Source organism: Silurus aristotelis (assembly GCF_946808225.1).
Source record: "Silurus aristotelis genome assembly, chromosome: 14".
NCBI classification, from domain to species: Eukaryota; Metazoa; Chordata; class Actinopteri; order Siluriformes; family Siluridae; genus Silurus; species Silurus aristotelis.
This window is the reverse complement of record NC_139587.1, coordinates 10,597,340-10,614,547: the sequence shown is the minus strand read 5'-3', so window position 1 is coordinate 10,614,547 and position 17,208 is coordinate 10,597,340. Positions and strand designations below refer to the sequence as shown.

The following is a 17,208-nucleotide window of genomic DNA, read 5'->3' as shown; positions in this document are numbered from 1 at the left end:
ATATATATATATATATATATATATGGGTTATATATATATATATATATATATATATATATATATATATATATATATATATATATATATATATATGTATATATATATACAGTGAGGAAAATAAGTATTTGAACACCCTGCTATTTTGCAAGTTCTCCCACTTAGAAATCATGGAGGGGTCTGAAATTGTTATCGTGATGCATGTCCACTGTGAGAGACATAATCTAAAAAAAAAATATCCAGAAATCACAATATATGATTTTTTAATATACTATTTATTTGTATGATACAGCTGCAAATAAGTATTTGAACACCTGTCTATCAGCTAGAATTCTGACCCTCAAAGACCTGTTAGTCTGCCTTTAAAATGTCCACCTCCACTACATTTATTATCCTAAATTAGATGCACCTGTTTGAGGTCGTTAGCTGCATAAAGACACCTGTCCACCCCATACAATCAGTAAGAATCCAACTACTAACATGGCCAAGACCAAAGAGCTGTCCAAAGACACTAGAGACAAAATTTTACACCTCCACAAGGCTGGAAAGGGCTACGGGGAAATTGCCAAGCAGCTTGGTGAAAAAAGGTCCACTGTTGGAGCAATCATTAGAAAATGGAAGAAGCTAAACATGACTGTCAATCGCCCTCGGACTGGGGCTCCATGGAAGATCTCACCTCGTGGGGTCTCAATGATCCTAAGGAAGGTGAGAAATCAGCCCAGAACTACACAGGAGGAGCTGGTCAATGACCTGAAAAGAGCTGGGACCACCGTTTCCAAGGTTACTGTTGGTAATACACTAAGACGTCATGGTTTGAAATCATGCATGGCATGGAAGGTTCCCCTGCTTAAACCAGCACATGTCAAGGCACGTCTTAAGTTTGCCAATGACCATTTGGATGATCCAGAGGAGTCATGGGAGAAAGTCATGTGGTCAGATGAGACCAAAATAGAACTTTTGGGTCATAATTCCACTAAACGTGTTTGGAGGAAGAAGAATGATGAGTACCATCCCAAGAACACCATCCCTACTGTGAAGCATGGAGGTGGTAGCATCATGCTTTGGGGGTGTTTTTCTGCACATGGGACAGGGCGACTGCACTGTATTAAGGAGAGGATGACCGGGGCCATGTATTGCGAGATTTTAGGGAACAACCTTCTTCCCTCAGTTAGAGCATTGAAGATGGGTCGAGGCTGGGTCTTCCAACATGACAATGACCTGAAGCACACAGCCAGGATAACCAAGGAGTGGCTCTGTAAGAAGCATATCAAGGTTCTGGCGTGGCCTAGCCAGTCTCCAGACCTAAACCCAATAGAGAATCTTTGGAGGGAGCTCAAACTCCATGTTTCTCAGCGACAGGCCAGAAACCTGACTGATCTAGAAAAGATCTGTGTGGAGGAGTGGGCCAAAATCCCTCCTGCAGTGTGTGCAAACCTGGTGAAACACTACAGGAAATGTTTGACCTCTGTAATTGCAAACAAAGGCTACTGTACAAAATATCAACATTGACTTTCTCAGGTGTCAAATACTTATTTGCAGATGTATCATACAAATAAATAGTTAAAAAATCATACATTGTGATTTCTGGATTTTTTTTTTAGATTATGTCTCTCACAGTGGACATGCACCTACGATGACAATTTCAGACCCCTCCATTATTTCTAAGTGGGAGAACTTGCAAAATAGCAGGGTGTTCAAATACTTATTTTCCTCACTGTATATATATATATATGTGTACCAAACCAAAAGCCCTGTACCCTGTACCCTGTATCTCTCAAAAGTGAGTACACCCCTCACGTTTCAGCAAACATTTCAGCATATCTCCTAAAGGTGCAATACTATAGAAATTAAACTTAGATATACTTTAGAGTAGTCAATGTGCAGCTTGAATCCAAAGTGTCAATACTTTGTGTGAGCATCATTGTTATCGTTGTCTTAATCCTCTGACGCATGGAATTCACCAGAGCTGCACAGGTTGTTGCTCAGGGATCTCTTTTTGATGTTAGTCACATGGAGCTTCTCAACCTTCTGCTTGAGAATGCCCCACAGGTGCTTAATAGGGTTTGGGTTTGGAGACATACTTGGCCACTCTATCACCTTCATCTAAACAAGGCAATAGTCATCTATCTATAAAACTGCCGTTTTGCCCAATTTCTGCAGGGAGGGCATCATGTTCTGCTTCAAAATATCACAGCAAATGTTGGAATCCATGATTCCCTCAATGAACCCTAGTAACAGCAGCTCTCATGCAGCCCCAGACCATGATGCTGCAACGAATGATTATTGATCTATTCATTTGACGATAATTTTTTAGATTAATTGGATTAATAAACTGAACATTTTATTAAATCTATATAAAGTTTATGAAATAAACTTCATAAATATACATATATATATATATATATATATATATATATATATATATATATATATATATATACACATATATATATATATATATATATATATATATATATATATATATATACTCTAAAAAATATAAAAGCCACATATTGAGATTAATTATCTTTAACGTGGACATTTTAAAGCTTATAGTAGCTGCTTGTTGAGGAGTGCATGCGGAATTTCTCCTTTGAACAAATTTACTTATGCTGGGTTGTTTCTTTCTGTAAAAAACTCATTAAAAAAGGAGTATTTAAGTATGCAAGGTGATGCAATTTGTGTAAATCAATATTTGTATTTGTAATGATCACTGCTGATGGCGAGTTGACAACAATGCTTAAATCTTAAATTATACATGGTTTTAAAAAAAAATTTTTTAAATCAATACACAGACATTTTTGTTCAGTGGTGGAGATATAAACATCTAGAATATGTATCATTAAATTAATTTTGTCTAATATTGTAATGATATATCTATAAATTAAATATCCAAACATTGCAAACAGCACAGATACTATAAGTTAACTGTTGCAATAGACAAATGCTATAAAATGAGAATGGAACAGAGAAACGCAGCAAACTAACAGGCTTTTCCTTTTTCAATAATAAATTATGCATTGGTGTACAAATGAATAAGCATTCGATGAAAACCACAACAGTGACTAAAATACGATCATTTACTGCTGATGTTATTTGCTGCTTTTAAACCCAGCCATTAGGGTTGCACAAGCCAGTGCAGTGTCCCAAGCCCGGGTAAATGGGGAGGGTTGCGTTAGGAAGGGCATAAAACATGTGCCAAATCAAATATGCTGATCACGAAAGAGAAATTCATACCGGATCGGTCGAGGCCCGGGTTAACAACGACTGCCACAGGTATCGTTGGCCAACAGGGTACTAGTGAAAATTGGGCTACTGTTGGCCGAAGGAGGAGAAGGAGAGGAGGAAGACGTCTACAGAGACGGCAGGGAAAGAAGTGGAGGAAAGTGGAGGTTCGGGTGGGCACTTTAAATGTTGGTACAATGACTGGTAAAGGGAGAGAGGTAGCTGATATGATGGAGAGGATAAAGGTAGATAAGTTGTGTGTTCAGGAGACCAAGTGGAGAAGGAGTAAGGCCAGGAGCATTGGAGGTGGGTTTAAACTGTTCTATTATGGTGTGGATGGAAAGAGAAATGGTGTTGGGGTGATCTTGAAGGAAGAGTACAGTAAGTGTGTAGTGGAGGTGTCGAGTTTCCGATATGGCGATGATCGTGAAGCTGGAAGTTGAAGGGGTGATGATAAATGTCATCAGTGCTTATGCTCCACAAGTGGGTTGTAAGATGGAGGAGAAGGAAAAATTCTGGAGTGAGTTGGATGAAGTGGTAGAAGGTGTACATAGGAATGAACGATTGGTGATTGGGGTGGATTTTAATGGGCATGTAGGTAAAGGGAACAGAGGTGATGAGGAGGTGATGGGTAAGTATGGCTTTGAGGAGAGGAATGTGGAAGGGCAGATGGTGGTAGATTTTGCTAAAAGGATGGAAATGGCAGTGGTGCCATTCTTATTTTAAGAAGAAGGAGGATCATAGGGTGACATATAATAGTGGAGGAAGGTGCACACAGGTGGACTATGTTCTATGTAGGAGATGCAACCTGAAGGCGATTGGAAAATGTAAGGTGTTGGCAGGGGACAGTGTAGCTAGACAGCATCGGATGGTGGTCTGAGGGATGGTTTTGGGGTTGAAGAAGAAGAGGTGGAGAGCGAGGACTGAAAGAAGAATAAGATGGTGAAATCTGAAGGAGGAAGACTGTAGTGAGAAATTCAGGGAAGAGGTCAGACAGGGACTCGGTGGTGGTGAAGAGGTGTTGAATGATTGGGCAACTACTGCAGAAGTGATAAGGGTGACAGCTAGAAAAATACTTGGTGTGACATCCTGAAAAAGAAAGGAAGACAAAGAGACGTGGTGGTGGAATGGGGAAATGCAGGAAAGCATAAGGAGAAAGAGGTTGGCAAAATAGAATTGAGACAGGAGTACAAGGAGATTCGGCAGCAGGTGAAAAGGGATGTGGCGAAAGCTAAGGAAAAGGCATATGTGGAGCTGTATGAGATGTTGGACACTAAGGAAGGAGAAAAGGATTTATACCGATTGGCTAGGCAGAGGGACTGAGCTGGAAAGGATGTGCTGCAAGTTAGAGCAATTAAGGATGGAGATCAAAATGTGTTGACTAGTGAGGAGAGTGTGTTGATAAGATGGAGGGAGTATTTTGAGCAGCTAATGAACAAGGACAATGAGAGAGTGGTGTGAAGTTGGTTAAGCAGGAAGTGGATAGGATAAGTAAGGAGGAAGTGAGAGCAGCATTTAAGAGGATAAAGAGTGGAAAGTCGGTTGGACCAGATGACATACCGGTAGAAGCATGGAGATGTTTAGGTGAGATGACAGTGAAGTTTTTAACAAGATTGTTTAACAGGATTTTGGAAGGTGAGAGGATGCCTGAGGAATGAAGAAGGAGATTGCTGGTAGGATTTTTAAGAACAAGGGAAATGTGCAGACCTGCAGTAGTTACAGGGGAATTAAGTTGATCAGTCACACCATGAATATATGGGAAAAAGTAGTGGAAGCCTGGATGAGAGAAGAGGTGACCATCAGTAAGCAACAGTATGGTTTTATGCCAAGGAAGAGCACCACAGATTCATTATTTGCTTTGAGAATGTTGATAGAGAAGTATAGAGAAGGTCAGAAGGAGTTGCATTGTGTGTTCGTGGATTTAAAGAAAGCGTACGACAGGGTGCCAAGAGAGGAGTTGTGGTAATGTATGAGGAAGGTAGGTGTGTCAGTGGGAATGACAGACGGGTTGAAGGTGGAGGTTGGACTGCATCAAGGATCGGTTCTGAGCCCTTTCCTCTTAGCAGTGGTGATGGACAGGTTGATGGACGAGGTCAGACAGGAGCCTCCATGGACTATGATGTTTGCGGATGATATTGTTATTTGTGGTGAGAGTAGGGAGCAGGTTGAGAAGAGCCTGGAGAGGTGGAGGTATATGCTGGAAAGAAGGGGAATGAAAGTCAGTAAGAGTAAGACAAAATAGATGTGTGTGAATGAGAGGAAGTGCAGTGGAGTGGTGCGGTTGCAGGGAGAAGAGGTGGAGAAGGTGGAGGAGTTCAGGTACCTGGGGTCAACAGTGCAAAGTAATGGAGAGTGTGTTAGAGAAGTAAAGAAAAGAGTGCAGGCAGGGTGAAGTGGGTGGAGAAGAGTGGCAGGAGTGATTTGTGATAGAAGGGTATCTGCAAGAGTGAAAGAAAAAGTTTATAGGACTGTGGTGAGACCTGCTATGTTGTATGGTTTAAAGACAGTGGCATTGAGTAAAAGACAGGAAGTGGAGCTGGAGGTAGCAGAGCTGAAGATGTTGAGGTTTTCGTTGGGAGTGACGAGGATGGACAGGATTAGAAATTAGTTTATTAGAGGGACAGCGCATGTAGGACGTTTTGGAGACAAAGTGAGGGAGGTGAGATTGAGATGGTTTGGACATGTTCAGAGGAGGGACATGGGGTATATCGGTAGAAGAATGCTGAGGATGGAGCCGGCAGGAAGGAGGAAAAGAGGAAGACCAAGGAGGAGGTTTATGGATGTGGTGAGGGAAGACATGCAGGTAGTTGGGTTGAAAGAGGCAGATGTAGATGTTATAAGTGTAAGTTTGTCCCTAATGAGCAAGTCGGTGGCAACTGAGGAAAGAAAAAAACTTTTTGAGATGGGATAAGGAAGAAACCTTGAGAGGAACCAGACTCGAGAGGGAACCCATCTCATCTGGGTTGCACCGAATGTCCATTTATTATAACTAAACAATGTTGAGGTATGCAGTGATGGTGATCAGATGTAAACTGTAGTCCTGAGTCAGTGTAGCAGACTGTTGACTTTAACTACAGTCCAAATCCATTCTCAAAGCTCCTGTGTTACCCTGTAATTTTAATTAATCCCCAGGCCATTGATGTGAAACCTCCCCAGCTGCACAGAGTGGTCTCCAGAAGAGAACACCATCCAGGCCAGGATGAAGTGGGCAGATCCTAGTGCGATTGTCCCGAAGTTAGCAAACAAACAGTTTAAACAATAGCACTTCATTAAACTATACCATTTTCACATAATGAGGATTATACAGTTTTTGCTCACTATGCTGATGTTTCGCCTTCATCCGTGACACCAGTGTGTTTTCTTTTTATGTGCTCGTGTATCCAGTGGTACTTCCATGCCAAACAAGCTCAGCTTTGCATAACTTGCAGGTTACAGTGTTCTTTGTTGCATTTAATATAAATTGCTTCAAAATTAAATAGATTGCTCTTTTGTAAGGTGTGCTGATAGATAGATAGATAGATAGATAGATAGATAGATAGATAGATAGATAGATAGATAGATAGATAGATAGATAGATAGAAAAAGAAAGAAAGAAAGAAAGAAAGAAAGAAAGAAAGAAAGAAAGAAAGAAAGAAAGAACAGAAAACCCAATCTGTGAGTGAGCAAAAGTGTTGGAATGGTTTTAAAGTAAATTACGCTTAATATATGGGTGCAGGTTAGGGTCTGGTGTTTGACGGTTTTAGCCAGGGTTTTTCACAGCTTTTCTGTATTTTTTTGCAGAATACATATCCAAAAATGTCATGCCTGTTTCTTTGCAGAGTTAGGGTTTGGAAAACAAGATAAGATTCTGAGTGGTATTGTCCACGAAGAACATGGCTATTCAATTCATGTGGTTCAAGGTTCAGAAGTGGATGAAGAAGCCGACATAGAAGTGGATCAGTCACCCAGTCTTTGTCTCTGGATGGAGGAAGCAAAGTCAGATCAAAGCTCTTGTTTGTCCAGCCGTGCCAATTCAGTTCTCTCCCATCCTGACACAAAGCAGGAAAGGAAGTCAGTCAGCAAAAATGGCAAGTACTGCTTTGATATAATTATGCATAATAAAATTGTATTAGTATTGCCTAATCTGAATGTTGTCACAAAGTATAGACTCACAATCAAAAAGTGAGTACACTCTGCACATTTTAGCAACCATTTTAGTATATATTCTCAAGAGACAGTACTATAGATATTATTAGTTATAGGTACACAATTTTGTATGGTTCTGCAGATGAACATGAGCATGATGAATAGGTCATACAGCTGTTGTACACGTTATCGCTCCGGGTGTACTCTCTTTTGTGTGAGGGGTGTACTCTCTTTCGTGAGATATGTGTGTGTGTGTGTATAGATAGATAGTCAAATATATTATATTTATATATATATATATATATATATATACATATATATATATATATATATATATATATATATATATATATATATATATATATATATAAATATAATATATTTGACTATCTATCTATACACACACAAAAACACACACACACACACACACACACACACACACACACACACACACACACACACACTCTATATATATCATAGTATATACTATACTATACTATATTATAAAAACTTGATAGTATCTCTGATGATGGCTTTAGTTAAAAATCTTTGAGTTTCTCAAATATATATTTATTTTATATATATATATATATATATATATATATATATATATATATATATATATATATATATATATATATATCTATATCTCAAATATATATTTTATATATATATATATATATATATATATATATATATATATATATATATATATATATATATATGTATATATATATACAGTATATATATATATATATATATATATATATATATATATATATATATATATATATATATATATATATATATATAAAAATAGAAGGTGCTTAACGTCTGCTTAACCTGATGCAAGGCACCCAAAACATGGCAGCATATACTCACTATTTCTGCATGCTCTGGTGGCTGACAAAGTATGTAGAGATGTCAGTCATTTCTTTCATTATCCTTGCAGTTTGACTGGATTGCTTGCTGCTAAAATTGCCACTTCTACAGCAGAATGAGTATTTGGCTGAGCCCAGATGGCAATCGCCCTAATAAACTAATCTCCGTACTGATACCAATGAAACCAATGCCCTACTATCCCCCTTTTCACAGAGTTCATTTAGCTGGGCTTGTTTTTGGGAAGGACGAGCTGATAAAACACTGTAGCGATAAATGATTATTTTTTTGTGTCTACATCTTTCACTATGAGGTGACTATTTGAACCATGTTACCTTCAAAAATCATCCTGATAAAAAAAAAAAAAAACTTTATCTAGTCTTTAGCTAGACCAAAGCCAGTAGACTTACCACCACACCGCTTTTCTTGACTGTTCTTGAAAGCCCATATGAAAGTTATTGAGTTTCTGCCAGATATTACACAATATTTATTCACTTCTCTTGGAACAACAAGCCATGGAGGAATACATTACAACACTGCAGCAGGCATACATTTGTCCCTTGACATCACCAGGCTCAACAAGCTGCTTCTTTATAAAAAAAAAAAAGGGGGGACATTTTTGGCATCATTGGAGCACTATACCAAGTCACTGAAGTTTTCCCCACATCTGACTTTGCAGTGCATATAATCTGATATGGATATAAGACGGGCATGAGTGGAAAACAGAACTAACCCTTACCCATGCCATAAGGTGTGTCTGGTGTTTCCTTTTCTCATAATGTAAATTATGCACAGTGTAACTTTCTGGCAAACTTCATCACCCACATTTACTAAAGCCTCCATTCGCAAAATAACAAATTCCTTAAAGACTGTCCCAGAGATTTGTAGAAAAACCCAAACTGCACTTACTAGCATTCTTCACGGATCACATTAACCTGGACAATACACATATGTGTATTCTCCAGTGTATAATTTCACTGAGCATCTCAACTCTTGACCAGCTCTTTCAAGACTGTTCTTCACTAGGTTCCATTTAACCCGGTCCTTCAGAATTGGATCAAGGAACATGAAAGCTGACTCCCTGTCATTCTTTCACTCTGCTAGCCCCAAGGAGGACTGTGATTAGCACATCTTTCCAACCTCATGTTTTCTAGGAGAAAAGTTAGTCATTACCCTAGGTGGTCACTACTCTGTGAGTAAAGCTCATTATGTGGACGCACATTGCATTGTCCACAGGTCATTCTTCCACACTACACTTATACGTTTTGCTGGAAAATTAATGGTGACTAAATATGTTATGTTATGTTATGTGATACCTGTACCTAACACTTTTCTAAAGTGTATTTGGTTATCAACCAGCCGTTTCCCTGGAATGCTAACGCTTAGCTAGCAACCTAGCACCTTAGAACCTACATGGGAGCAGAAGCTGTGTGCCAGGTATATTTGACCATCCAAGATTCTGAAAAAAGTTAAGGTTACAGACCATGAGAGGGGTTCCCAAAAGATGGGGTCCACGGATCCCTGGATCAAATGGACTAGTGTATGTAAATATTAACCATGGACAACACACAAACTTCATCTCCTAAACTGCTTAAATCACTTTACCTAGCTTGACTATTTCACTAATTAAATGTTTGGCAAGAGTTAAATCATAAAGTAAGATTCAATGAGATTTAGCAAATAGCAAACAAAGTTTGCATTCACACAAACTAACCATGGCCCCTTAAGAATGTGTCTTAATTGCAAGTATAAAAAAAAAATTTGAAAAGGTGTACGGGGGTAGGAAAAATGAATTGAAGCCCAAATAAAAAAAATATATAAAAATAATAAATCAAATAAGGAATGAAAAAAAGGTGAGGTGATGGAACAGAAAAAAGATGGAAAGCAGATGAGTGAAAATGGGTAAGAATGAGGGAAAACATGGGATAGAGTAAGCTTGATAAGGAGAAATAGACAGAAAATAGGGGGTGGATTAGTGGGAAAGGGATGGAGAGTGAGAAACAGGGAGAGAGACTTGGAGAGATGGGTTGAACTACAGAGCAAGGGGAAGAGGGAGAATAAAGGCAGAGCAGGGGGAATTGGTTTGAGATGGAGTTTGTTTGCTTTGCGTGCCTGCCAGGGTTGTGTTTAATGAGAGTAGAGGATTGGATTAGCCTCTTCACCTCTCCCAGTGTCAAGTTCCAAGCAGAATATATATCATATGCAGCTTTAGTTTTACAGATGACAAAACAGATAAAAAAAAAAAATAAATAAATAAATAAATTTTTACTGCAAGCCCAGCATGCACAAACAATAAATCCACAAGCAGATTGCGTATGTGGTGGATAATTAAATATTCTTACATCTGACCATGTTTCTAAGAAAAATAAATTAGTTTTTGAGATTATCCTGCATCTGTGTGTTTAATTGTGTCAGATTGGTCAAGCACTTTATTTCTTATTTAAATTTAATTTGAGTTTTGACTTGTATAACCATATTTTACTTTAGATGACTTCATTGTCTGACCTGAATATCACCTGAAGAACTTGACCTGGGGAATGTAACTTGTATAATATATCTGTTGGTTTTGCAACCTATCTTTTATCTGAGTTGATAACCTCAGTGCAGGGTGGAAACCATTATTTTATTTATCTACATCACAATGCTCAACTTACTGTTTGGTGTATACAACAAAGTGCATACAGAGTCCCTTTTTTTTATAAAAAAAACAGTAAAATTGAACTTCTAACCTGTCATACCAATGGTACCCAAGCTCTGTGATTTCAGCTAAAATTGACTAGTCTATAACCTTCTCTTTTGGATAAAAAAAACAGTTTAATCAAACATTTTTAATTAAAATGGACTGAGGCAAAGTGGGAGACTATAGGAGACTGACTGTTGTCAGGCAGAATTTGACATTCTTTTTTGAAACCATGGATTCCACATTCTCTGGACTAAAAGGAGGGGGACCATCTAATTTGTTGTTATCGTGAAGTTCAAAAGACTGTAATGGTATGCGTTTATCTTCATGCATTAGTACCTATGAAATGGGCTGCTATCAGATCTGGAAAGATACAATCATTGCTGAAAGGTAAACACAGTGCAACCTTGATACTTAACAAACATTGTGAATTACTTGTCATAAATGTTTTATTTACCACTTTAAATTAATAATACAATAATAAAATAGTTTTTAAAAATGTTTATGTAATTTATTAGTACAAACTCTGTTTTGAAATGTTACTCCAAACTTTCGAACTATCAGATTTTTCGCAAGTTACTCTTATTCCGGTTCCATATGAAAAGTTGCAAACTATCGAGGCCGTGAGTATCGAGGTTTCACTGTAGAAGTTTTAGAGCAAAATATGCTTCAATTGTTTCTTCTTCTTTAGGAAAGGCCTGGGGAAACCCAGGACTGTTGAACAGCTAGAATCCAGTATCAGACACAAATAGAACAGCATTTCTCTTCCAAAACTCCAGCAGCTGGTCTTCTCAGTTCCCAGATATGTACTGTTAATGAAGTGATCTGTTCTTAAACAAAAAGGGGATGCTACACAGTAGTAAATATAGCCCTTGCCCAACCATTTTCAGTGTGACCATCAAATCAAAAGATTTCTTTAAAATGGATCATTTCCTAAGTTTAAGCATTTTAATATGTTTTCTGTATTCTATTGTGAATATAATGTGGGTTTATGAGACTTGCAAATCATTGCACCCTGTTTTTATTTACGTTACACAGCATCCCAATTTTTCTGTAATTGGGGTTGTAAATAATTGTCATCTAAATAGGCATTGGTATGCACATTATGGGAGCAAAGGATTTGTACCAACATTGTTAGGGCTTCCGAACATATCAAACGGGAAAATGTGTGACAGACTAATGTAAGCCAAATGAGGAAAAAATAATAAAAATGCAGTTGTAAGACATTTGAGTCAAAGGGATCTGCCAAATCCCTTGGTTAAATCCAATGTTGAATAAAAGCCATCCCTGCCTAACCAATCAAGCAGTTCAAACAGAACTATTGGCTTTGGGCACCAAGACAACAGGGCTGGACCAGTCATTGTGAGACTGAATTATTACAACCATATCAAGCAAAGCTTGATTGGTTTGGGCAACCAATGTAAGTGGTGACACAATGCCACCCTTGGGATGTCTATATGTGGTGTTCTAAGAGGTCAGTGCAACATGTCTGAAAATTCAGGTTGTGATTTATTAACCTTTTCACATTGGAAAAGCATGAGGTGGTCTCTATAGGGACCTGGGTGGTTCAAGTTGTCTTTTTATGTTAATCTCCAACCTCCAGAGTTTCTTAAGAACATGACCTCAGAACAGTTGTCACCAACTCCTCAGGTATCACCTCTCTCCATGGTTTAAGGGAGTTAAGGTGGTAAATCTGCTGTGTTCCACCTTTATCCATTCTCCTTACCTGATAGTTGACATCCCCAACTTGCCAAATGGGGCCTTTTCAATTGAAGAGTAATTAAGATCTTGATGTGGGTAATAATATGGGCACTGTGCAAATGCCTATTGTGCTGCTATGTGCCCTTATTATCTAGCCGGTACTTTTGTTTTTGAACCAGTGTGTAAGGTCTTGCTCTCAGGTCAAGAATGTACTGAAATTTGTACAAACCCGATTCCAAAAAAGTTGGGACACTGTACAAATTGTGAATAAAAACAGAATGCAATGATGTGGAAGTTTCAAATTTCAATATTGTATTTAGAATACAACATAGATGACATATCAAATGTTTAAACTGAGAAAATTTATAGTTTTAAGGGAAAAATAAGTTAATTTTAAATTTCATGGCATCAACACATCTCAAAAAAGTTGGGACAATGCCATGTTTACCACTGTGTGGCATCCCCTCTTCTTTTTGCAAACGTCTGGTGACCGAGGAGACAAGTTGCTCAAGTTTAGGAATAGGAATGTTGTCCCATTCTTGTCTAATACAGGCTTCTATTTGCTCAACTGTCTTAGGTCTTCTTTGTCGCATCTTCCTTTTTATGATGCCCCAAATGTTTTCTATGGGTGAAAGATCTGGACTGCAGGCTGGCCATTTCAGTACTCTGATCCTTTTTCTACGCAGCCATGATGTTGTAATTGATGCAGTATGTGGTCTGGCATTGTCATGTTGGAAAATGCAAGGTCTTCCCGGAAAGAAACGACGTCTGGATGGAAGCAGATGTTGTCTTAGAACTTGGATATACCTTTCAGCATTGATGGTGCCTTTCCAGATGTGTAAGCTGCCCATGCCACACGCACTCATGCAACCCCATACCATCAGATATGCAGGCTTCTAAACTGAGCGCTGATAACAACTTGGGTTATCCTTGTCCTCTTTATTCGGAATGACATGGCGTCCCAGTTTTCCAAAAAGAACTTCAAATTTTGATTCGTCTGACCACAGAACAGTTTTCCACTTTGCCACAGTCCATTTTAAATGAGCCTTGGCCCAGAGAAACGCCTGCGCTTCCGGATCATGTTTAGATATTGCTTCTTTTTTGACCTATAGAGTTTTAGCCAGCAATGGCAAATGGCACGGTGGATTGTGTTAACCGACAATGTTTTCTGGAAGTATTCCTGAGCCCATTTTGTGATTTCCATTACAGAAGCATTCCTGAATGTGATGCAGTGCCGTCTAAGGGCCCGGCATCCAGTATGGTTTTCTGGCCATGACCCTTATGCACAGAGATTGTTCCAGATTCTCTGAATCTTTGGATGATTTTATGCACTGTAGATGATGATAACTTCAAACTCTTTGCAATTTTTCTCTGAGAAACTCTGAGAAACTTTCTGATATTGCTCCACTATTTTTCGCCGCAGCATTGGGGGAAAGGTGATCCTCTGCCCATCTTGACTTCTGAGAGACACTGCCACTCTGAGAGGCTCTTATTATACCCAGTCATGTTGCCAATTGATCTAATAAGTTGCAAATTGGTCCTCCAGCTGTTCCTTACATTTACATTTTAATTTTCCAGCCTCTTTTTTGCTACCTGTCCCAAATGTTTTGGAATGTGTAGCTCTCATGAAATCCAAAATGAGCCAATTTTTGGCATGACATTTCAAAATGTTTCACTTTCAACATTTAATATTTTATCTATATTCTATTGTAAAAAAAAAAAAATGTAAATTATTGCCTCCCTTTTTTATTCCCAATTTGTACAGTACTTCGGGTTTGTACATATACATATATTTTACATAAAAAAATTAAATATAATAATTCAAATGGGGTGTATGCATGATCGTAGATGTTTGCAGGATCTTTTGCACTGTGTATAGTAGAAGCTCAAGCCACTTATTCCAATTAAGTGCATGATCCTGAACAAACGTACGAATTATACTTTTGAGTGTTTGATCAACCCTCTCCACTCAGCCATCTGCTTGCACATGATTAATGCTCATGGAGGATTGTTTTAATCCCCAGTAATTTGTAACACTTGTGTAGTGTTTATGAGGTAAATGCAGGGTTTTGGTCATTCATGATATATTTTGGCACCAACAACTGGGTAATTACCCTTCTTTATTTAGATGTCCTTTGTCACTCTGTATAGCTTATCTTTAAATAAAAAAATTACAGCGAGGAAAGCACAATGTTTGGATGTATTTTTTGACCATTAACTACTTTCATTTGGTCAGAGGCTTGCCGGAGAGTTCATCACAAGTCTGCTGCAGAGGGAAATACTCAGAGCCCTTGTACTCGTCCACATCATTCTGACGTAGAGCTGATGTTGACAATCCTGGCAGTTCAATTCAAAAAATTTTTATTTGTATACCACTTTTAACAATGAACATTGTCTCAAAGCATCATTACACAGATAATGTGGTGAAAAAAATAAACAAGATGTGCTTTATAGATGAGAGGAAACTCATCCTCATCTGGGTTGCAGTGAATGTCCACTTTTTACAGATAAACAATGTTGAGGTTTGCAGTGATGGTGATCAGAAGCAAACTGTAGTCCTGAGTCAATTTAGCAGACTTTTAACATTACCTACATTCCAAATCCAAATCCTTAAAGCTCTTGTTCTTACTCTGTAATTTCATGCCTTTTCTGCCTAAACCGTGCACATCTCACACTGCTCTTTTTCTAGAGCAGGACGCATCCACACATATTTCCTTCAAAAATAGCCAAAATGCTGGCCAATTTGTTCCCATAATTAGAGGATGGGCTTGATGGAGACTACCCGCTGCCTTGACAGTATGCCATTTGCTCCTAAGTGAATAGAGATGGCCAGTAATTCATGTACATCCCAGTGCACATGCCTCACCTTCACCTTTAGTGCAGCAGAAATTCCCGAGTGTCCTGCGGCGCAAGCAGGTCAGTCCAGGCTTTCCTCTCGCATTGGGCACTGGGATTACTTACCTGTGGAGAGAGACGCAGATGGAATGGAAGTGGGAGGAGGAAAAAGCAGACAGTGGCCTCTGGGAAATCTGCCCCTTTTTTGAGGAGTAGAAACTTGTAGTGATTTAGTAGTTTTGTTAATGATATGTTGGTTATAATGACAGCTGGTGGTGGAATTCCGAGTGTTGGAGGAGTGTTTACAATAATGTAAAGAAAATCTGGTGATGAAAATTTAGAGGAGGAATAACAAAATGGCAGTTAGATATAACCATTGTTCTAACTTTTGTCTAGTAACTTTTGTCTGTCCAAAAATGTATTAATACTCAGGTTTAAACATACTTTTTAGTGTGTATGCAGTGTGTATGTGTTGCATTTCCCTTGCACACGAATACAACGTGGCCAGTGCATTGCTGAAACAGTTTTGGTTAATTTCCACACAGTCTATTTTTGCTGAGCTGTGCTTGCTAAAATAAAACTTCCGATTAATACTTTTGAGTGTTTGATTAAACCGCTCCACTAAGAAATCTGTTTGTGCATTATAAATACTGCCCGTGGATTGGTTTTATTCCCACAGTAATTCATAATGCTTGTGCAGTGTATGTAATATAAACGCAGTGGCTTTGTCATTTCTAGTATTTTGTACTAACTGTTGACTAATAAGTGGCATTGCCCTAAAATTTATTTTATAGTCTCATGCCAGGTTCAAATATACTCCATTTGCATTGTGTATGTGGTGCATATCTTTTCTGTGTCAATGTTAACAACTCAACAAGTTAACAAGGGCATTCCCACTGCACACGTATATTGCAAGGACAGTGCATTGCAGGAGCGTTTCTGGTTAATTTTCACACCACATAAATTTTTGCTGAGCTGCATTTGCTGAAATAAAATGAACATTTTGTGGTCAAAATGAACACAGATGTACAGGGGAATGTAGTAAGGTCAAAATAAATGCAGATAATAAAAAATCTATAAATATATATAAAGTATTTTTATATGTAAAATACACTACACAGTTTGTTATTATGTGTGGGGGGGAGGGGCTAACTATTAAATCTTAATGGATATTGATAATTATTTGGCAGGCTGGTGGTCTGAGTACAAAAAGGCTGCACAAAGGATGATTGGTTAACTTTATGGTAGAGAAACAAAGTTCTGTGGGAACTGCAGGATAAAAATGTAAATACTAAAGAAAAGGAATGGAAGGAAATTTCATTGGCTGCTGTTGTAGACAGTAGGTTATTTTAAAATGTTTGTGATAGTAAAATTTCACATGACAATTATTATGTTTAAATGTTTTTTTTCCCACTTGCATCTTAATATCTAAATCTATATAGAAATAATCAGCTAAATATTGGTGGTAGTGCACTGCGAATTTGTCTTATGTAAAAGCACAACGGTGTATGCTGCTTCTGCATTGCATAAGTACACTGCTAACGGAGTATGTGTGAACCTGACATCTAGGTCATTTTCTTGTAGATAGCTGTCAAGTTTTGTGTTGTTGCTCATGTATAGCCTAACGTTGTGTTTGGCAGCTTTGCTGTCAAACTTATTGATTCATTTTGGGCAAACTGTTTAGAGTATTTTTTTTGTGATACTTGTACTGAAGATGATGTGTGCCAAATCTGGTGATGATTGGAAAACATTTGTACACAATCCAA

General features: G+C 38.1%; 1 protein-coding gene across 5 annotated transcripts in view; it reads left to right on the top strand.

The window, feature by feature from the left end:
• Window positions 1-17,208, top strand: part of LOC310736587 (teneurin-1-like) — a 257,458-nt gene that overhangs the window by 33,036 nt on the left and 207,214 nt on the right. For 2 of the 5 annotated variants that reach the window (XM_083560156.1, XM_083560155.1), the window contains exon 3: window positions 7,041-7,289. The exons of the other annotated variants lie outside the window; for them this stretch is intronic. In XM_083560156.1, coding sequence (XP_083416282.1) covers window positions 7,041-7,289 — 249 coding nt within the window. The remainder of the gene's footprint in view (window positions 1-7,040; window positions 7,290-17,208) is intronic. 5 annotated transcript variants of the gene reach the window in all.